Here is a 23,242-nt window from a genome sequence, read left to right on the forward strand (position 1 = left end):
AAGTGTCTTTCTTTTTTGCTAGTGGCCTTACGTCGCACCGACACAGATATTTCTAATGGCGGTGATGGGATAGGAAAGGGCTAGGAGTTGGAAAGAAGCGGCCAAGGCCTTAATTAAGTTACAGCCCCAGCATCTGCCTGGTTTGAAAATGGGAAACCGCGGAAAACCATCTTCAGGGCTTCCGACAGTGGGATGCGAACCCACTATCTCCCGGATGCAAGCTCACAGCTGCCCGCCCCTAACCGCACGGCTAACTCGCCCGGTAACTAGTGAAGTGTGGGTTTGTGAAGCGAGGCATATACTTTTCTACAAGTATCAGTTATTTGTTCATTCCGATCTAAGGTTTCTTTTATAGTGGTTCGAAGAGTTGTTCAATGGTATTATCACACCGTTGATCAGGGGTGGGGATGGAGGCCTTTCTTTTAGCATAGGTATAGTTCCCTCCTGTCCTATAACTGCAGCCTGTGTCTTAACTGCATTAATTAATGTTCACTGGCAAAGGAGATGATCAGGTTTTTATTGCCTTTCAGTTGCTGAATTGCGGTAGCATTATCGTGAATTTTGAAGTGGCTATAAATTTGCAGGTGATCTGGGTAGTTGTTGTGTGTACAGCGTGGAAATGATTAGCGTTACCATCGATACAATAAATAAATAGCAGCATTCCAAGTACAGAACCCTGTGTTATTTTTTCGTCTAACACTACACACTGATGTGTGTTTATGAGATATGAGGAGAACAGTCGAACGCAGCGCAACTGAAATGAAGTCCTTGTAATTTGACTATTAAGTACACTAAAGTACATTATTAAAGAAAATTATTTGGAACTGGAATGATAAGGATATCTTTCCATTTAGCTGGAAAATAACCAGTGGTGAGCCAGGCGTAAAATCTATTTATTATTACCGGTAAAGTGATATTAAAGATATAGGTGATGTAGGAGATAGGAACATCATCGACTCCCACAGGTGGGACTTAATCGAGGGTATTTTCTTCCTTACTTCGTACTCCGTAACTGTTTGGAATTTGAATATTGGGCGATCCCGTGACTGTTGCAGTAGCAAACAACTGATGGCATTATGCACTGATTGTCATTCTGTTTTTAGGATTTTCCTAGCAAAGTGTGTTTAGCTTATCTAGAGAAATTTCAGTTCCATCATGACGCTCATGGAGATTAAAAATTCCTAATGATCGAAGTTGTTTCCAAGTGATTCCGCTACTTATGGTGTTACCTATTTGTCGGAAATATTAATTGCTTCTTGTTACGGATCCATTGTTTGAGTATATTTCTCAGATTTCGGTATTGTTCATATATATCTGACTATTAAGTTTGCTTATAACGCAGATGTAGAGAGCCACGATGCACCATCATAGATTTTAGTTCAATGATCAGCCAATGACAGGCTAGCTAGGTGACCTTCAATCTTTTCTTAGGTGCGTGTATAATCTATATGCCAGTGATTAGTTTGTTTATATTTATATTTTTATTTTAAATGTTTACATAACTCAACAATTCTGAAATGAGAATGACCTTTCCAAATAATGCCAGAAGGATTTCGAGCTATTAATCGTTTCCTGTTGTGGAAGATAACTCAAAAATTTATTCTACTAATATGCTGTTACTGAAGTACATTCCATTAGCACCTGTTTGGCACTCATTCTCTTATGAGTCAATCCATTTTCACTAGTTGTATCCTTAATACTGAGAAAGTTAAAACAGCAACATTGCTTGATATTGAGTGTACATAGGTACTGATAATTATGAAATCAGAATTATTTGAGTGGTGCTAAACTAATCTTACTAAGTATCAGTACACTTTAGTTATGTGAATAGTCAAGTAAGTATTTAAATCGTATAAAATATCATTAAGGGACCAGCTCATTTTAATTTCATTAATGTGAGGTAAATCATTCCATCGGAATTGTATTCTACAATCATAATTCGTTTTGATAATTAGGCTAAGAGGCTTGAGTTCGCTTTAGAATTCCTATATGGTCACTTTCTGCCATCCAAAATTTTTCAACATTCTTCCAGTCATGATATATTGGGAAAAAAATAACTGGCGTTATATTATTCACTCACAGGGCCTCTCAGGGTGCATGCGCCAGGTGCATACACTGTGCACGGTGCAGAAGATGACTTCGCTTGGTAGACCAGAGTGCAGACCCCCACTCCTCGATTCGGAACAATAGCGCTGTTTCTCTCTTTCCCCCACGCCTGTCTCGCTAGCTCCCCCTGTCTCCCTCTTCCTCACTTGCTCAGTAGCGCTCCAAGTCCGAGCCGAGTTGAGCCGAGTTGAGTCGAGCTTAGCCGAGTATCCCAGAGACGAAGCGTTGGTCCGAGCCGAGCCGAGCGGGACCGATGCACTGCGCACAGGAACTCTGCATCGCAGTTTGCACGCGTGAGATTTTGGGCGTTTGAGAGGCCCTGTAATTATTGTTTACTGATTGGGTATACCATAATTTTTCGTCATTCAAGGTGGATTACTGAAATTTGTATATATCGTACTTCATTAATGTTTTGTGAGCTATTTTATTACATTTAAACTACAATATCTCACTGGTACACACTGTAATTTCTGCACAAACAATGAGAGTGGTGCTCAGCATTGATTAGCAACGCTGAGGTGATATAATACGTCATCCCCTGTCTACCTTATTACATGAAACCGCTGGAATCCCACGAATGTCTCACCCGACTAGATTCCCTTCCAACTGGGCTAGGCTATGTGTGCACTTGACCAGAATGTAGGCTTTGCGATTTTTGGAGATCTAAACTTACTCTCTTCCGTCATTCATGTCACTTTACCTGACCAGATTTACGTCGCACTGACTCAGATAGGTCTTGTGGCGACGATGGGACAGGGAAGAGTTAGGATTGGGAAGGAAGCGGCCGTGGCCTTAATTGAGGTACAGCAACAGCATTTGCCTGGTGTGAAAATGGGAAACCACGGAAAACCATTTTCAGGGCTGCCGACAGTGGGGTTCGAACCTACTATCTCCCGAATACTGCATGTCACTTTATATTGCTACAGTATATTTAGTCACATACTTACCATATATCACAACTCCTTTCCTGCTTACAGATAAATTTTACAGAAATACGAGCAGTGTTGAAATACTAATTGTTTCTTCGCCAACTGTGTAGTTATCTACCAGTACTTACTTTATATTTCAATGTAACCATTTCTTTCTATGAATATTCATGACGGATCCAATCAAATCCCAGTGCAGGGTACAACTTGTTTGACTCAGGTTTGAAACTTGGCTGCCATTTCTCAGAATTGTATGAAATACTTAATTTCCAATTTTTGTTAACTTCTTTCCAGTATCATGGTCAGTATATTTATGTTAGGATATGGTAAAACAGTTTCATTATAATGCATATTTAACACATACACAGGTTAACAGATAGGTCGTACTCTTACTGCAAGAAAATGGAAATTATGAATTTTGATATTACTTATTTCATCCTATCATCCTTTCATTTGGCGTATCAGGTTATGTGGTTTGCCGGTCTAGACTGAAAACAGATAGGATGGTTGCCCGGTTCTACTGTACTTACCTTAAAATAATAATCACCCCCCACTCGTAAAGTCACAAGAGATCCCTATCTTATCCTCTCTGCAGTTTTGGTAACAGCTTCTCTCAGAGATAGTTCAATCTCTTGCAATGCAAATCTAATTCCATCCTTCCTTTCACTTATTCAACTCTCAAGTATTCTCCACAAGTGGTTTGTTGACATCGGGTTGACTTGGACGAGCCATCTCACATGGAATTCTTGTATCATCTTCGACAGTGATTTTAGGTTCACTTTTTTCGGATGATATTTAAACGTATCTACCTGCTATTAGATTTCAGTATTTTTTGGATAAATTCACTTTTCAGTTTGCCCCTAAGAATATACAAGGGTACAAATATAAATATAGAGACAAGAAACCATCACCATAGAATAGCTGCAAGTGTCAATAGTGAATCCTGAACTTGGTTCAGTTGAAACAGCTGCCATTAACTACTGCAGTGTTGAAAACTTACGGCTTACCTAAAAATTTAGTTCGTGCCATGGATACTTGAAATACTAGCAACGTATTTTAAAGTTCATTCATAAGAAATGGATATTCATTACATTTGGTTCATGAGGAGCCAGTATGGATTTAGAAAGAAATTTTCTTGTGAGGCACAACTCGTGGGATTTCAGCAGGACATATCAGATCATTTGGTTTCAGGAGGCCAGTTAGATTGCATAGCCATAGATCTTTCCAAAGCTTTTGATAGAGTGAAAAATGGAATATTATTAAAGAAATTGGAGGGAATAGGATTGGACGTAAGGGTTATACGTTGGATAAGAACATTTCTAAATTAAAGGGTTCAGAAAATCAAATTAGGAAATAATATACAACAGGAAGAGAAAGTTTGGAAGGGAATTGCACAGGGTAGTATAATCGGTCCGTTACTTTTCTTAATATACACAAATGGTTTAGGGAACAATATAACATCGAAAACAAGATTGTATGCAGATGAAATAATTGTTTATAGGGAAATAAATAACATTGAGGATTGTTCAGAATTACAAAGGGACCTTGAGAGTATCCAACAGTGGGTTGAAGAAAATAATATGAAGGTTAATGGAGCCAAATTAACTGTTACAACATTTACAAACAGGAGCTTTAAAACTGAATTTGAATATACTTGGGATGAGGTAGTTATCCCAAAAGATGGCAAGTGCAAATATTTAGGTGTGAGATTTGAAAGTAATTTGCACTGGAAGGGTCATGTTGATGACATTGTTGGGAAAGCATACAGATCGTTACATGTCATAATGAGGCTACTTAAAGGATGCAACAAATAATTAAAAGAAAAAAGGTACTTATGGTTCGTCCATTATTGGAATACGCAAACAGTGTTTGGGATCCTCACCAAGAATACCTAATAAAAGATCTAGATGGTGGGCAGAGGAAGGCAGCAGGATTTGTAACAGGGGATTTCAGGAGGAAGAGTAGTGTATCAAAAATATTAAAGGAACCTGGGTGGGAAACTTTAAGTAAGAGAAGGGAGAAAACTAGACTTATAGGATTATATAGAGCCTATACAGGAGAAGAAGCATGGAGAGAAATCCGTGAGATGCTTCAGTTGGAAAATAATTATATTGGCAAAACTGAACACAAGTACACAATTAGAAGGAATTTTAGCAGAAGCGATTGGGGTAAATTTTCATTCATTTGGAAGGGCGTGAAGGAGTGGAACAGTTTACCAGGGGTAGTGTTTGATCCTTTTCCAAAATCTGTACAGATATTCAAGAAGAGAATAAACAGCAACAGAGAAAATAAATGAAATGTTAGAGGGCATTCGACCAGTGCAGGATATTGTAAATAAAATATGTGTGTGATTAAATTAATTCCATCCGCTGGTCTATGGAGTTTGGACAGCCCAAGTAGGGGACTGCCTGTAGGGGTGAAGTACAGTGGGGACTTCTAGGGCCCTGGGACCGCTACGGTAGCTGTGAAGGCCCTTAAGGAACTCTGAAAAGTGGTGGCAAAAGGGGCTCTGGTTAAGACGCAGCAGGTCGTTATGCTACTTAGGTTCCAAAATGGGTAAAATATAAATATGTAAATAAATACAATGTTAATTTTAATCTTATACCAGTTGTATATTATTATTAGAAGTAATTTCATATACTGTATATGAGTTGACTATGTTTGTAAGTACAGGAGACATTATAAGGAGAATTTTGTAAACAATATAAATTTATTAAGGATGATGTGTGTGTTAAATAGAAAAAAATATTAGCGTAAATTGTACAATATTGTATTTTAGGAAAATTTTCATCGTCTCTTGTTAATTTAAAATTTAGTGCTTGACAATAATGTATTTTAGTGTACCATTTGCCACCGAGGTAGACACCTCATTTGCAAATAAAGAGATTTTGATTTGATTTTGATTTTTAAGACACCCGAACCACTTCTACCTCCACTGAAGGTAGGTAAAACTGATGTATGATATACATAATAATATCAGAAGTGATACGATCCTTAGCATGCCTTTGTTTAGGCGTATTTGCTGATGATGAAGAATATTGATGGTCGTACAAAAGCTGTTTTGAATGAGGCAGTAACATAACAGTAAAACACTGAATAACTAAAGATGAGAGTCACTAACATCTCGTTACGGAGATTGTCTCTTAATCTTCTTTCCCGCTGATTTACAATTATACCAATGAGCTGTTGCAAATCAACTATTCCATTTTTAAAGAGCGGGCTAGCTGGTCGTGTGGTTAGGGGCGCGTGGCTGTGAGCTTGCATCAGGGGGATAGTGGGTTCGAATCCCACTGTCGGCAGCCCTGAAGATGGTTTTCCGTGGTTTCCCATTTTCACAGTAGGCGGATGCTGGGACTGTACCTTAATTGAGGCCCGGCCGCTTCCTTCCAACTCCTAGGCCTTTCCTATCCCATCGTCGCCATAAGACCTATCTGTGTCGGTGCGACGTAAAGCCACTAGCAAAAAACAACATTTTTAATGTCTGAAAAATTTGAAGGAGTCGTGCTAAGCATCCAATTTTCCCTGAGCAGAGTCATTAGGGTACATTCCTCTAGTCTTCAATGGTGGTTAGGTGCTTAACAATTAACACCATTCACCGTATTACGGCATGGCTTTCTCATTTTAATCTTTCACCTATATATTTATGAACTGAGTGCATGGTTAGCATCATGATCAGAAGGATGACAAGATAAGTCAGTTCATAATAATAACTAAATAGTGACGCACTTAAAATCAAATATTTATAACAGGCCAACACCATTTACCGTTGAGAATTTCATGATTTAGTTGTTAATGAAAAGTGTTAAAATATACCTCAAATATGCTAAAGTTTCGTAAATATCGGAAATCGTATCAGACTGCTTTGTTGACTTGCTATTCCTCTATACATACCACAAATCTATATTTCTTTCATCACCATCGAGCACCTCTCCCACACATTAAACATTTAGCAGGTCTTAAACTTCTTAACTGCTCACTACATCAGTCATTCACACTTACTGAGTAGCTGTATTGATATCGGACTCCGTAGGACAGTCAACGATCGCAATTTAGGAGAGAAATCATTGAGGTCTGTGATGTCAGTCTAAACTTCACTTCACACACGTTTTTAACAAAATTATGGACATACCTCTCAACACTGAAGCAAATTTCATTCAGGAAAAAACAATAGCACACTTGGCCGCTACAGATGGTAAGGGAAAGATGATGTGCCTGAGCTCCGCGCGTGTGTCTTGTGTAGTGTTCTGAATTTGTGTGATACACCGTATCACAATTCATATAAAGTTTTGACAGTTAACCCTCTACTACATGAATTATTTTTCGTTTTCGTTTGGTGAAGAAAATTTCAAGCTTTAATGTTCAACATACGTTCAGTGTATTAGATGTACCAGCAATTCTTAACTGGGGCTAATAGCTTAACACTCATATGTGATGCGGATTGCCATAGTTGAATATATATACGATTTTTCACGATTTTACTCTTAAGCTTTTAACATTCAAAGACCGAACGTTACTACCTACTGGCCATGGGTACGTACTGCAAGGCGCAAGTACAGCTTGCAGAAACGTAGGTCGGTAATATCTTTGAGGTTGAGCCAGAGGTACTTCTGAACAAAAGTTATTTGTTGCCTAAAGGCAACAGTATGCAGTAGAAGGTTAAATTAATTCAAGTGAATTCACTGAGTAACTGCTCGGATAACAAAACATGACAACACAGTTCACACGTAAAAACCCCTTGAAATATATCTTTGAATAAGACAACACACTTCCGTCATGGGAAACTCATAAGTGGATCCAACGTTCCTTGAAATATACTGAGCTCCAGATAGAAACTATTCAGATGTACAACCTAAAAAATTCCGCTAACAACTCTTGTTGAAATACTTATGTATAAATATCATGGTACACACAATATGACACTACAGTATAGTCGGAAAGGTAAGGTAAAAATCAGTGATGTGGAAACAGTACAGAAAACTGTACGGGTGTTAAGTGCAAGACCAGAAGTTTCCATTGAATCTTTTAACTCGGTTCTTTGTAAATACGGCAAAATTATCGACCACAGGCGAGAATAATTGTCTCAGCAAAATCACTTTAGATTGCATAATGGTATGCATGCTTCAGTAATGGAAATTAAAACGTCTACACAATTCCTCATTTATACTGAACTATACCGTTCCCAAATTATATATAAATGTAAAGATATTCATTCTGTTGAAAACACTAATTATAACACAAGTAAAACTAGAACATGCCTGTAAAATATGCACACTATTTAAACAAGGAATTACATGTTTCTTTCTACAATAACATCCACAGATACATCACATCAATTTAAATCATGCGCATACATGTACAATATTGGTTACGTTGCTTAAATTTGGCAGTGATTGAGAGTTGGTGATGTTATGAACAAGTAATAACAAGTAAATATTTCAGTAGGCCTCAACTTTTACCTTATTACTTATCTAAATGTTTCTGGACTTATCTAAACTGGTAAACAATCATTAGTTAACTTCAGCAACTGCATCTGAACTCCGGTCAGTGTCCTTGCCAATTCCCGGTAGCTAACACGGGAACTGTCCTTACTGTCATATCGAAATCGACAATGAAATTCCTCAGAGACCACGAGGAGACCCGTAAAATTGCGATGTACAAACATGAAGCTGCCATTTCGTGCTGGAAGGTTTCGAAATCTTGATACAAATCCGTGTGACAATTCAGCTTACTGGACAACCCTTGCTTCTTGCTCGATCGCGCGGCACGCAGCGGAGTGGAGTTGCAGCTGTGCTGGAGAGAGAGAACGAACTGGCCGGCTGCCACATGTCAAGGTCATTTTAATGTTACGGAATGAATATGAAACATAAACGAGGTGCGTTAATCGCATGATAAAAACACAAATATTTTTGGCACCATGCACAATGTGTAAGCACTTTGAGGCTACATTGTTCTTCACAGTTTCCTTTACTTGTTTGAAGGCAATATTTCGTAGGCATTTCGAACTAGGGAGGTCTCTCCGTTGTATAATTGGCTGCGAACAACGAATATTTAATCATGTCCTTGAAATGTAGGGAAGAAATTTGAAAATTAACGATGGACTGCATTTTCAGTATGCTGTTTCTCTGATAAACATCAGACTGAAAGTCTTCACAAGTCGGTACAATATCTGTTAAGCGGCGATACAAAGCTTTCCACTGCCGGAAGAAAAACTTGTCCATGGGCTGTATTTTCCCTGTAGTGCCGGGACGAATCTGGAGAATTTCTATACCGTTGCCTGGAGGAATGTCTTGAAGACAGCTATTATCACTATAAGTAGCCCAGGAATCTAACAGTAGCAAATACTTCTCTTCCGTAAATGAAAAAAAGGATTATTTATCCAACACTTTAATTCCTTTTCCCCATTTCACCTGTTTTTGTGGCTGTTACAATTACATTTCGGGCATGAAACATTTCTTTGGAAACACTCGGACCGAAAGTTACAGTTGCCTCCTGTAGTACAATGAATACTTTCGGGAAAAGAGTACTGACCATACTAACTGTAGGCATAATTGTGTACGAATGGGTGAGTACACTCACTGTTTCTGTATGTTTCTCACCAACAAACAATAGAGTCCTTTTCTCATTAGAAACCACCCTGATGAGTATTGTATATTGAAGAAAGGGTGTAGTCTAAAAATTACTCTGTAGCTGCTCTACAAATTTCTTTGCGACGTTATATCTTTCGTCTTCTTCTTGTAGATACGTACGGGATACAATTTCATAATTTTTCCATGTTTTATTCTGCACTGTTTCTTAAAACGACTCAACCAATTAGCACATGCGCTGAAATTAGTTTACCCCATTGAAATCTCTCTTGAAATATCCAAGGACTACAGTCGCAGGTCTTCATCGCACACATTCCGCTTCAATCTTGTTGCTTCTGTAAAGCGAGAAAATAATTTTGTGTACATCAATATCCTGTGTTTAATGGGGCTTACAGATATAGATTCTAATTGGTTATTCCATCTGTACAGTTGTCGTAGTGACGTCACCTTACGACAACCTTTGCGAACAGTAGTTAATGAAAGCCGCTTCTTACTCCCACTTATGTAACCATAAATTTAGATCTCTTCTCTTGAAAGCAAGATCTACAGTTTGTTTCACTTTCTCGTGCGGACTGAAAGCATAGCTTGAACTAGTAGCATTCGTCATGCTAGTAGATTTGCTAAGTGACCACGGTGTCTCTTCACTGGATTGACAGGAATCAGACTCGGGGCTCAAAATCAGATCCGTTAAAACACCTTGTTCCTGGCAATGGTGTGCTGCCTTCTCTTTCAGATGATGCAGATGCGGTGTCGCTGCTTCCACTATCACTTTCACTGTCACTATTTCTCTCCAGACACGACTCCGAGACGATGCTGACACCCGTAGGATGATTTTCAATTAGTTCGATCACATGTCGACCCATCTCCCTTTCTCCCGAAGTTATGTCACGGGATGAGGATAAACTTTTTTCATGGAAATTACGTAAAGCATACTCTAAGAAATTAGCCGACTACTCTTTCAGTGGAACATGTGTCAACTGGCTAGCGCATAAAACTCAAGGTAACCCGGAGGCTTCAGCTGGTCATCAGGGTTGTCCACGTCGAGCTATACCCTAACGCGTGGAGTTCTATTAAACATTTACGTATCGATTTCAGTACCTCACAGATTGAAATGGAAGCTGAACTTTTGTACATTGCTTTTTTATGGACCCCACATCCTTCCGACCAAATGTCATAGTCTATTGCGATAGGACAGAATGGAAAGTTTCCTTGTAAGTAGAAGATGAATGGGAAATTTTGTTCCATGGGAAGGGCAGTGAGGAGGTGTTTTGAACAGTGACACTGTTCATTACTTCTTCATATTATACTGTATTTTTTATATATTAAGTAGTAAATGTAAGTTAATTGTGTTGATGAAATAAAAGTATGGAATTTAATTAAAGGCTATCTTGTAAGACATTGAGTGATAATTAATAACAAAAAACCCGCGTCGAGTAGCGAAAGACGCTGCGTAAATTAAGAGAATTTTCTAGAGATTAAAATATTTTAAGCCACATTCCAGACGTTTAAGACAGAGTAGTCTTCTGTGGGATTCATTAAGCGTTAATAAAGTACGTAAAATGTGGATATTTTCTTGTAGAACGAAACATGCCATTCTTTGTTTAATGCTTTTTTTTTTTTGCTAGTTGCTTTACGTCGCACCGACATAGAAAGGTCTTATGGCGATAATGGGCCAGGAAAGGGCTAGGAGTGGGAAGGAAGCGACCGTGGCCTTAATTAAGGTACAGCCCCAGCGTTTGCCTGGTGTGAAAATGGGAAACCACTGAAAACCATCTTCAGAGCTGCCGACAATGGGGATCGAACCTACTATCTCCCGAATACTGGATACTGGCCGCACTTAAGCGACTGCAGCTATCGAGCTCGGTGTGTTTTTCTTTTACGGGAACGTTATGGTGTTGTAGGTGGTGGTGATTATTATTTTAAGACGAAGTACAACTGGGCAACCATCCTCTTATAATGTTGCATGTGCTTTAATTAGTGTTTTGCACAGAATGAAGGGCTTTAAAAATAACTAATTCAACACAGAGAAATATTGCTTCCTTATTAACAAATAAATTGATGGACATGTGCGTACATTTTTAGCTGTAATTACACAAATAATTTGCAATCAGAATGCCCCTTACGTCAGACTAGGTTAGCTGAGAAGAGGTATGTAAACACTGCAGCTCTCGCTATTGACTGAGGAGAGGTAGCGATTAGTCAACTGGACTCTGCTCTAGTGACATTTGCATAGGAACACACAACAAAAATGGTTTTGATGGACAGCGTATTCATATGTGGCTGGGAGGCATAACCGGTCTTAAGAGAATTCATGGGTAGGGAGAACATTGTCAGATAGTTGGTATTATAACTTGGCCATCGATATTTTAATTAACGTGGTTGAGCTCTGCTGTGCGTCCAGGGTGAAAAAGAGCTTCTTTCCATGATCCATAGAAGATTCCTGTAATATTATATTGTAATATAAGTGCGAAAAGTGAAGGGCCATTTTGAGAAAAGATGAGTGTGCTTAATGTTCAGTAATATTTTCCTTGTTCATGTTTCAGTCATACGATGTTTGCAATGGCCATTTCCACAAGTGTTATACTTTTTTTTCTATAAATGACCCAATTTCAGAGCTCAAATAGAATCTTATACGTCAGAATGAGTGCCTCCAGACTTTATTTGGGACACTGCCTTCAAGAAACGTGTATTTAAGATATATACAGCTTTCCAGACGGCAGTAATCACTGAGAGGTGCATTTATTAGGAAACGTGCGGAAAATTAATGCTATAAAAATATTCTCTACTCACCGGAGGGATCACATAGCGGCAGCTTTCATGTATTTCTGCACTCCTTACAAACGATAACTTAGAATAATTAAATGGTACGAATCCATTTTTTAATATAGGGAGATGCAACAAATTTTATTAGGAGATAGCTCACAATCATCACTAAACTTAAAAGGTTACACTATTTCTGAACCTTGTGGTAAAGTGATCTGTGAAGCGAGAGCATCTAACGGCATGCAAACGGGAAGTTGTGATTCTCTGTTACATTTGGGGAAGACAGCAAAATATGATTCCAGGAAATTACGTTGGGATGCAGGATTTGAGGAGCATTAGTTTCGAGCTGCTAGGACTACGATGTAATTCTGTCTGGGATAAGAGATCAAGTCAGACTGTCAGATGAATCAGTATGGGGAGCTGTGTTCACTGGAAGCTCAAGTGTAATTTCAGAAGGGATTTGCCTTCAAGACGAGCCTGTTTTACTTGACATATCCGCCCGAGATTATGATGTTATATTCAAACCTTTGTACTGTAAAGCAACAGCCTGAGTAGACGCGCTCTCATAAACGCCTAGTGCGTCTACATCAAGGAAATAGCAATTAAAAAAATTGAACATATACGAGTAATTAAGTAAACATTTTACTTTGTAAATTTAATCAAATCTCTGAAGTCGTAATGGTACAAGGGAATATAAATATACTTCGTTTGCTCATGATATAATCGTGATGGTCAAAACGAAAACGTTCTGAATCATATGTTATAGCGCTCATCTTCAGAGCTCAAGTTGACGAGATCGATCCCAGCTCAGTCCGGTAGTATTTGAAGGTTTTCAGATCCTCCGGACTAGTGCCTTTATCTATATATATATATATATATATATATATATATATATATATATATATATATATATTGAAATTTAAAAGAACCTCCGTGGGAAAATATGCCGGCAGCTCAGCGCTTCCGAAGACGCGAAATGTAGTTTGTGTAATATCAAACCAATAGCTTAATATGATGTGACTAAAATGGTGATTCGATGTCGAGTGAAGAATACAATTTGAAAATATGAGAGCAAAGATAAACATCAATGATTTAAGCAAGAATAGATACAGGCAGATGCATGTTTACCGGATATGAAACTCACTTGAATAGCTTAGCGCGTTTATTTCATTTGGGAGCGAAATCGTAACTGAAGGTAGACGAAAATTGATTCAGTAGTAATGACTATACTCAAATGGAATATGTTTATCCCCTCATTATATGATGTACAGTGAGAAACCATTTCATTCACCATTATATGGTTGTGAATTATGCACGATAGGGGTCTAAACTAAAATGCAGCTTTTAACTGTTTTAAAATTACCTGTCACAAAAAGGTGTTAACGATAAAAAAGGTACAGTAATAAAAGAGCGTGTATTATGGAGGGGATTTTGAAACATATTAGTGAATGCAAAATGTACTTCTTGGAATTTTACTGCACACCAAGGTATTCCTAAATTAGATACAGGACAGAGCATTCGAAGGAGACAGACATCGAGGAAAACAAATGTTTTCTGTAAGGCGTAGGATAAAATGAAAAGGAAAGTGGTAGGCTACCGTAAAAGAAAATAATTTTAAACATTTCATGGATTGACAAGGAGATCTATCTGTGTCAGTACGACGTAAAGCAAATTGTAAAGAAAATAAATGTGATAGAAAATAAATTTGTCAAAGTTGTAAAGTAGTTAGTGAGCCGTAAAGCAAATAAAATTATTATTATTATCATCAAATCACTTACCAATAAAGCAGTTATAATAAAAATTAACGCAACATGACAGTGATCGAGACTTTACACGACATAATGCAACCAGATGAGCTCTATAGGGGACATGAAGTGATAGACGGTAATAAGTGAACACGAAGCTATTTTATGTTTTAGTCCTAGTTACAAATGAATGTGACAGAACCGAGTGAGTTGGTCGTGAGGTTGGGGGCGCTGGGGCTGTACCTTAATTAAGGCCACGGACGTTTCCTACCCACGCCTAGACCTTTCTATCCCATCGTCACCATAAGACCTATCTGTGTCAGTACGACGTAAAGCAACTTGTAAAGAAAATAAATGTGATAGAAAATAAAGTTGTCAAGGTAAGACCAGAAATCAGTACAATATGGCTGACAAGAGGGGCATGAGTGAGTTTAGGAAATTAATTATGATAGGTAGAAAATGATAAAGGGCCTCCGTGGCTCAGACGTCAGCGCGTCGGCCTCTCACCGCTGGATACCGTGGTTCAAATCCCGGCCACTCCATGTGAGATTTGTGCTGGACAAAGCGGAGACGGGAAAGGTTTTTATCCGGGTACTCAGGTTTTCCCTGTCATCTTTCCTTCCAGCAACAATCTCCATTCTCATTTCATGGGATCTACCAGTCATTAATAAATCACTTTGGGAGTGGCGACCTCATCGTAATCATAGCCTATATATGATTCATTCATCACATCCCTGACCCGGTCAAAGACTGGAAAACAGGTTGTATGTTTTCATTTTCAGAAAATGATAAATAAAATATAAATAGCTTATGGGATGGGTTTAAAGCAATTGTTGATGAGTGTGCAAAGATACGTACTTCTTAAACAGGTTAAGGAATTGTAAAATCCTACTATATTATGATAGAGAATAATGAAGGTATTTAAGATGAATGTGCATGATAGAAGGGAAAAAAGAACAGAAAATAAGTAAAAGAAGAAGGGAGTAGTAATTTCCGATAAATTTCAAACCAGTTTTTCAAAACTATCGTATAGGTTCTGCCACCACACAAGAGGCTTCGTAAAACCATGTGACAGGATTTCAGTTACCTACATCGTTTACCGTATTTAAGAAAAAACCCTTGTCGTAAGTAATCCCTCACAAACGTCTCCAGTTATATCTCCCCAACTAACCTCTATGTTTTCTGACTACCGTATCTACATATTCACTCAACCATAACATCTAAGCATGGGGCTCTAGATGACATTTACCATTGGGAAGCTGGCGATAACGTAGGTATCCCCATTCGATCCTGGGAATTCACTTCGTGGTATACATATTCAAATAATCTGATAACTGACCGGCTTAAAGAGGATATATTCTACGACGATCGCAGTGCCTTCCTACGCTGACAGTTTGCTCAGTTCGAATCCTTACATCCACACTGCCCTATCTCTTACTTGATACCAACTCATTCTGAATATTTGAATTTCTCGTACAAATCACTTTCTGCGAATGTTTATTATATAACAGTACCTCCTGTCTCTCTTAACGAGATATTGAGATAAAAGTACTGTCTCCTCTACCACAAACTGAGATATGATTGTGACAGAATAACGTTCTATCTACTCCCACCGACTTTCTGAAATCTGTGTGACAAGTAAGTCTTCTCTTCTCCGTCTCGTTTCTGTGATTGAGAAGGTAGGCCTTAGCCTCACTTATATTTATTCGCTAGGGCAGAAAACAAGTGAAACCCCCACTCTGGGTTAAGTCACTCCACTGTTAACCCCCACAGAAACTCGCGAGAATCTCAAATAATATCCTTAATTCTGTTTTGCTGCTCTGGGTTGTACCCGAAAAGCGATCACACGATGTCGAGATATTTAACTGATTGGAATGGCGTAACTGACGGTATCACATCCATTCTTATTTACCCCTATGCGCTTGTGATTGTTGCCCTTTGTAACCAACTCCGAACTGTCTCTTGGCAATCGGTTAGGCTGACGTACGTGTGAAATGAAGTATTTCATATTGAATGTTCATTAGCTTCTAATCATTCGTCAGTACACGATTTTGCATTAGATTTCCAATGTAATTGTATAATATATTCCAAGGTAGCTTAATTTTTAGGTCTCCTCCTCACGATGGTAGACCTGAATGATAACAGTCACGTTGGAAACGTGTCCCCGATCGTGGCTTGTCCGGTTAAGAACAGCTCCGTTTGAAAATTTAAAAGGGCTTTCCCGGCTCTCACCCGGAAGCTTCCGCACTCTTTCTTACGCCGTTCCTCGAGTGAGCCTTTGCTTCTGATGTAGCCTTACTGGTACTCCCATCCGTTTCTCTGACGGACTCTTCTTTCGAAATTCTACAGCGTAGTCTCTTTGTATAACACGCCATATTTTCTTGCGCCCTGGCGTCTGGGGTACAATAGTGAGTATACTTTCAGCTAAGGAATCTGGCATTTAAATGTTGCAAAACTGTGCCGCTGAATTCAGTGCGTCAATGATCATCTGCGGGACAGCCATCCAACAGGCTAGTGTTCCAGAAGATTTACAGCAATTGAAATAACGTTAAAAATTAGAGGCGATATTAAGAAATTTCGTTTATATCTCTAATGAATTTCAAGCGTATGGAATTTGGAGTCTACGATACGTTAGCTTTCATTTCAATATGAAGTTGCACGATCATCAATATTATTTCGCCTGGAGAGTTGGCCGAGTGGATAAAGGCGCGCAGCTGTGAGCTTGCACCTGTGAGATAGTGGGTTCGAACCCCATTAACGGAAGCCCTGAAGATGGTTTTCCGTGGTTCCCCATTTTCACACCAGGCAAATGCCGAGGCTATACCTTAATTAAGGCCACAGCCGATTCCTTCCCACCCCTAGGCCTTTCCTATACCATCGTCGCCTTAAGACCTGTCTAAGTCGGTGCGAAAGCAAATGTAAGAAAGAAAGAAAGAAAGGACAATTTCGACAACTCAGCCTGTCCTTGCAATAACAAAACGTGAGAACTGAAGTCGTGTGTAGAATGACAGAACCATGGAAAGAAACACCTAATATGGTAAACATAACAAGTCTGTGTGGAAAGAGGGAGCGAACCTTCTAGACGACTAGTATATGCATGAAAGCACGCGGAGTTTCATGTTTCCAGAAAATTGACAAATAATACTTCGTGTAATATACAGAAGGTATTTACGTGACGGAATATGAAAACTGCCAGCTTCAAATGCAGTGTGTTCTTTTTTTTTTACAGCACACACCTGTTTTTTTTAATATGAGAATTTGGAGACAACGTAAGGCTCGCGTGGAAGACCAAATAAAGAATATCTGCATACGATTAAGTCGGAATTTAAATTGTTATAGTCTCAGTCAGCTTACTGAAGATAATGCGTTCGGTAATTCCGTACCAGGGCCGATTACCTCTAAGTTGGGCTCCTTTAAACAACAAGCATCATCATCAATCCCGTACATGCAGCAACACTTGGGAGGAAGACGAAATTATTTGCGCATAATACGCATAACATGATAGAAAGATACATATTTCCCTACGGCGAATAAATCGGTCAATGAAATGACATATGGCTATTAGTGCCGGGAGTGTCCGAAGACAAGTTCGGCTCGCCAGATGCAGGTCTTTTGATTTCACACCCATAGGTGACCTGCGCGTCGTGATGAGGATGAAATGATGATAAAGACGACACAAAAACCCAGCCACCGTGTCAGCGAAATTAACCAATCATGGTTAAAATTCCCGGCCCTGCCGGGGATCGAACCCGGAACCCCTGTGATCAAAGGCCAGCACGCTAACCATTCAGCCATGGAGCCCGACAATCGGTCAATAATATAACAATTTCGTGTATCTATTCCAGACTGGCGCAGCCGTTGATAGATTCTTCGACAAGGTTGGGTGGTATCTGCGTATATCGACATCCATGGGATACTGCATGCTATTGTTGTGGAGGATATCGTTGTGTGTCTGCTGTGAGACGCGCAGGAAGGATAACGACTGCAAAGACATCCAGTTACCGAGCCAAGGGAGTTTACTCTTTAAAATTCCTTGATCTGGATGGGAATCGACCAGGGACACCGAGAACCGAAGGCCAAGACACTACAGCCAAATAACTATGAAAGTCGAATGTCACTAATACATGTTATGCTATCATAATGCATAATCGGCAGTATTTGTAACAGATGGGTTGTTCATACTGCCGCGCATTTTACGTAGTATTCAAAACTATTTGGTCTATTTATTATGGTTTATTAAAATGAGAAATGGGAAAACACGCATTGAATCTATAATAACAATCAGTAATTAACACCTCAGACTTCGATAGTCTTCTGACGTTGTTCATATCACTTACGCCGGGCTGAGTGGCTAAGACGATTGAGGCGCTGCCCTTCTGACCCCAACTTGGCAGGTTCGATCCTGGCTCAGTCCTGTGGGGTTTGGAGGTGCTCAAATATGGCAGCCTAATGTTGGTAGGTTTACTGGCTCGTAAAAGAACTCCTGTGGGACTAAATTCCGGCACGTCGGCGTCTCCGAAAGCCGTAAAGTAGTTAGTGAGCCGTAAAGCAAATAAAATTATTATTATTATTATCATCAAATCACTTACCAATAAAGCAGTTATAATAAAAATTAACGCAACATGACAGTGATCGAGACTTTACACGACATAATGCAACCAGATGAGCTCTATAGGGGACATAAAGTGATAGACGGTAATAAGTGAACACGAAGCTATTTTATGTTTTAGTCCTAGTTACAAATGAATGTGACAGAACCGAGTGAGTTGGTCGTGAGGTTGGGGGCGCTGGGGCTGTACCTTAATTAAGGCCACGGACGTTTCCTACCCACGCCTAGACCTTTCTATCCCATCGTCACCATAAGACCTATCTGTGTCAGTACGACGTAAAGCAACTTGTAAAGAAAATAAATGTGATAGAAAATAAAGTTGTCAAGGTAAGACCAGAAATCAGTACAATATGGCTGACAAGAGGGGCATGAGTGAGTTTAGGAAATTAATTATGATAGGTAGAAAATGATAAAGGGCCTCCGTGGCTCAGACGTCAGCGCGTCGGCCTCTCACCGCTGGATACCTTGGTTCAAATCCCGGTCACTCCATGTGAGATTTGTGCTGGACAAAGCGGAGACGGGAAAGGTTTTTATCCGGGTACTCAGGTTTTCCCTGTCATCTTTCTTTCCAGCAACACTCTCCATTCTCATTTCATGGGATCTACCAGTCATTAATAAATCACTTTGGGAGTGGCGACCTCATCGTAATCATAGCCTATATATGATTCATTCATCACATCCCTGACCCGGTCAAAGACTGGAAAACAGGTTGTATGTTTTCATTTTCAGAAAATGATAAATATAAATAGCTTATGGGATGGGTTTAAAGCAATTGTTGATGAGTGTGCAAAGATACGTACTTCTTAAACAGGTTAAGGAATTGTAAAATCCTACTATATTATGATAGAGAATAATGACGTTATTTAAGATGAATGTGCAGGATAGAAGGGAAAAAAGTTGGTGATTTTTTATGAGAAAAACGAATGATGATGGGTTTTGTAAGAAAATGAGTTTGGCAGAAAGTCAGCTAAGCATAACATGATGGCAAACATAATTGGCAGTGATATGAATGTTAATGAAAACTGGAACGGTATGTATTTGAAGGCAAAAACAGGTTCCAGGAAGGACATTCCAAGGATCACCAATGAACCAGGGAAGTATATATGTGAGCATTTAGACAAGGTTAAATTATTAAAAATGAATAATAATAATAATAATAATAATGGTTTCACGTCCCACTAATACTTTCTCGGTTTTCGGAGACTCTGAAGTGCCAGGATGTTGTCCCGCTCGGGTGTAGAAGTATTTAATCAGTAGTAGGCCTACGTAAATATATTTGGACGTGAGGAAAATGCGCAGATCTAGCTGAAAAACTTATCTGACTGCTGTTCACATGAAGTAACTACGCCAAATGAATGGAGAGTTACTAGAGTAGTGTCAGTGCACATAGGAAATGGTAAAGTGATTAATTACAGATCAGGCAGCTTGTCATATGTTGTAGGCCCACACAAGCTCTGGGAAAACATTCTTTCTGATTATATCAGCCATGTTTGCGAAATTACTAAGTGGTCTTTGACAGAAGGCAGTTTGTGTTTATTAATGTCCAGTCAGGTTCAACTTGCTGGATTCCAGAAAGGTATAACAGATACTTTATTCAGGAGGTCAAATATACTGTGTCGCTGTTGACCTTTCAAAGACTTTTGACAGGGTGGATTATGGTAGACGACGGGCTAAAATGAAGGCATTGGATTAGACAAAACCATGATTGAATGTTGACTAATTTTCTAGATAAGATAACTAAGAAAATTAAAGTAGGAGAAGTGTTATCTGATCCTATACTAATTATTTAGAGGGAGGTTCCGCCAGTTGCTCTTAATGGAACCATCGTGTTAAAGTATTGGAATAACCGATAAGGATTCTTGTTGATTATGTTATACTGCATACATTAATAAATAAGTTAAAATATTATGATCGATTCCAAATGGACCACGACAATGGTCGATAGCAGACAGCAGTATTATGGTAAACGGGGTAAAAATTGAGGTTCTAAATTTTACTAACAGGAAAAGTCCTCTCCATTTTAATTACTTTCTTGATTAAGTGAAAGTATCCCATGGGGTTCATTGAAGGGACTAGGTGTTAATGTTAGAGAAGTTTTTAATTGGGGTAATCACATTAACTGGATTGTAAATACAGGTTACAGTTCTCTTTATATGGTTATGAGGATATTGGGGGGTTGTAGAAAGGATGTAACGAAGAGTGTGTACAAGGAACTGGTAAGACTTACCAGGATTACTTGATTTGAGAACTAGAAAAGATCTCAAGGAATACAAATGTGATTTGTTCTGGGTGGTTTTCGACAAAAGAGTGGTTTTACCAAGATATTTCAAATATTATGATGGGATGACTTGAAAGTAAGAGGATGGGCTGCTGAACTAAGCGGTATGTTCCAAGCTGTCGGTGGAGAGATGGTGTGGAAAAGAATAATTATCTTGTATTGATATTTTTTTAACTGAGAGATATGATTATATAAAGATAAATTTGGAGTCAAGGAGCACAAATTGGTTATTCATTTATAGAAAGGGGAATAATAAGAGACTGGATTACTTTACCAATGGATAAGTAAGACTAGGTAAACAATTGATATGTGATCTGCCACGTGGGCTACAGATCTAAATGTAGACTGATTTATAGGTCATTTATTAATGAAAATTAGCAGCTGTACTGCTAACAGAAAACTTTTATGGCTGATAAACTATTGTACATTGTTAGCATCAGAGTTTATCATGTAGACTTGCTGTTGTTATCGGCACATGTAACTTGACGTCTAGAGAGAGTTTATTAATTTGGCACTCAAGAGAAGGCGATTATTATTATTATTATTATTATTATTATTATTATTATTATTATTATTATTATTATTATTATTATTATTATTATTATATCCAGTAAATAGGATACCCTTCAACGTATTTACCTTATTAAATAAGTTCATTGGTAATATTGCGAATATTATCCGGCTATTGTTCATAATGCCCAGATTTATCAAGTTTACTGTTATGTAGGCCACATATATGTACGTGCAGTGCTATTAATTCAATCTACATTTATATGATTTGTAAATAGTGTTGTTCGTAGCAATATCCTCTCCTGAAAAATGTCTAATCCACTAATACCACAATCTGCTCTATAGTACCTATATTTCAAAATAATATTTTCGTAATTTGGTGTCATAACCGATACTTTTTCTTTGTGTTGCAGGTTGGCTGGATGAAAGCTGAGGATCAGACTATCCTCACACTACATAATAAGGTTGTGACTCACAATTCACGCATCAGTGTATCGAATGACAATCACCGAACATGGCAGCTGCATATCCGACAGGTAAAGGAGTCGGATCGCGGCTGCTATATGTGCCAAATAAATACGAGTATCATGAAGAAGCAAGTGGGATGTGTTGATGTACACGGTGAGAAAGCATTTTTTGTAATAAATAGATGAAATAATCACAATTTAAACAAACAATGGTTTTCAAAATATTAGTACCTGGATTCATTACTTTCAAATTTCAATCCCTGCTTAACTAAGGGATTGATTTTAACATATTTGCATATTTCATTCCTTAGCTGCTAATCGTGCACTAATATTATGTAAATACATTTCAGTTTATTTGCAATGAAAGGACAATATTTTATGTTGCTTTGATCACATTTAATAGTGGGTATTACTTTACCCCGTGAGCCAACATATTTCTAATTGTATAAGTGGAAATTAATGCTATCCTACTTGGAGAGCGTCTCAGAGGAGATATGTGTTCCTTGCGATGTCCATGAACCCACCATTGCGCCCCCAGAAGCAAATTTACTTTTATCACCTAATTAAGATTATTACACGCCGTTTTCATTTCTGAAGTAGCAGACTGTATTCCTATTGGCCAATGTAAAGTGGCACGTGATGTCCTTCCCATGAAGAAAGTTAATCATAATCCGTTACCAACCGCAGCAGCAAAATGCAAGTAAATGTATCATGTTAAGAAAACAGTGTACCATTCGTGAGGAATTAATGCGCAGGAGCGTTTAAGGGGAACGACCTCTTGATCCAGACGATATCCCACAAGACATCCACCAACAATAATCATCACCACCACGTATCAAAGCATAGTTCCCGAGCACTCTGGAGAGCATCCTTTCCGAGAAGGCCGCGAACGAGTAAACAAACGACAGTCGTTACGCGTGTGTGAAAGTCTTGGCCAACGGGGTGCATTAATGATTCCCCATATGCCACCAAAGCGTGGTTTTGCTCCGACGTTTGCCCAGTATCTCAGGCGTGACCGGTTCCGCTCTCTCACGATCGTTAACTTTACTAGGCTGAGATGATGGGGAACATGTACTTCCACTGACAGACATGAATAAGGTTGGGGCTATGCTAAAATAATGACAACATTTAGTAAATTTCGTCTAATTTATTTAAAAGAAAATCAAAGAAAGTCAACTTGACAAACACAACATGGAACAACTAAGACAAAAATCATGACATAAACACGTATACAAATGTACTTACATTCCTTTC

The 23,242-nt window shown here is 38.7% G+C and overlaps 1 protein-coding gene across 1 annotated transcript in view; it reads left to right on the plus strand.

Annotated features, from left to right (window-relative positions):
* LOC136858336 (lachesin) overlaps nucleotides 1-23,242 on the plus strand; it is a 1,056,232-nt gene that overhangs the window by 332,680 nt on the left and 700,310 nt on the right. The window contains exon 2 of the mRNA XM_067137802.2: nucleotides 21,935-22,142. Coding sequence (XP_066993903.2) covers nucleotides 21,944-22,142 — 199 coding nt within the window. The 5' untranslated portion in view covers nucleotides 21,935-21,943. The remainder of the gene's footprint in view (nucleotides 1-21,934; nucleotides 22,143-23,242) is intronic.

Source organism: Anabrus simplex, chromosome 1 (assembly GCF_040414725.1).
Source record: "Anabrus simplex isolate iqAnaSimp1 chromosome 1, ASM4041472v1, whole genome shotgun sequence".
NCBI classification, from domain to species: domain Eukaryota; kingdom Metazoa; phylum Arthropoda; class Insecta; order Orthoptera; family Tettigoniidae; genus Anabrus; species Anabrus simplex.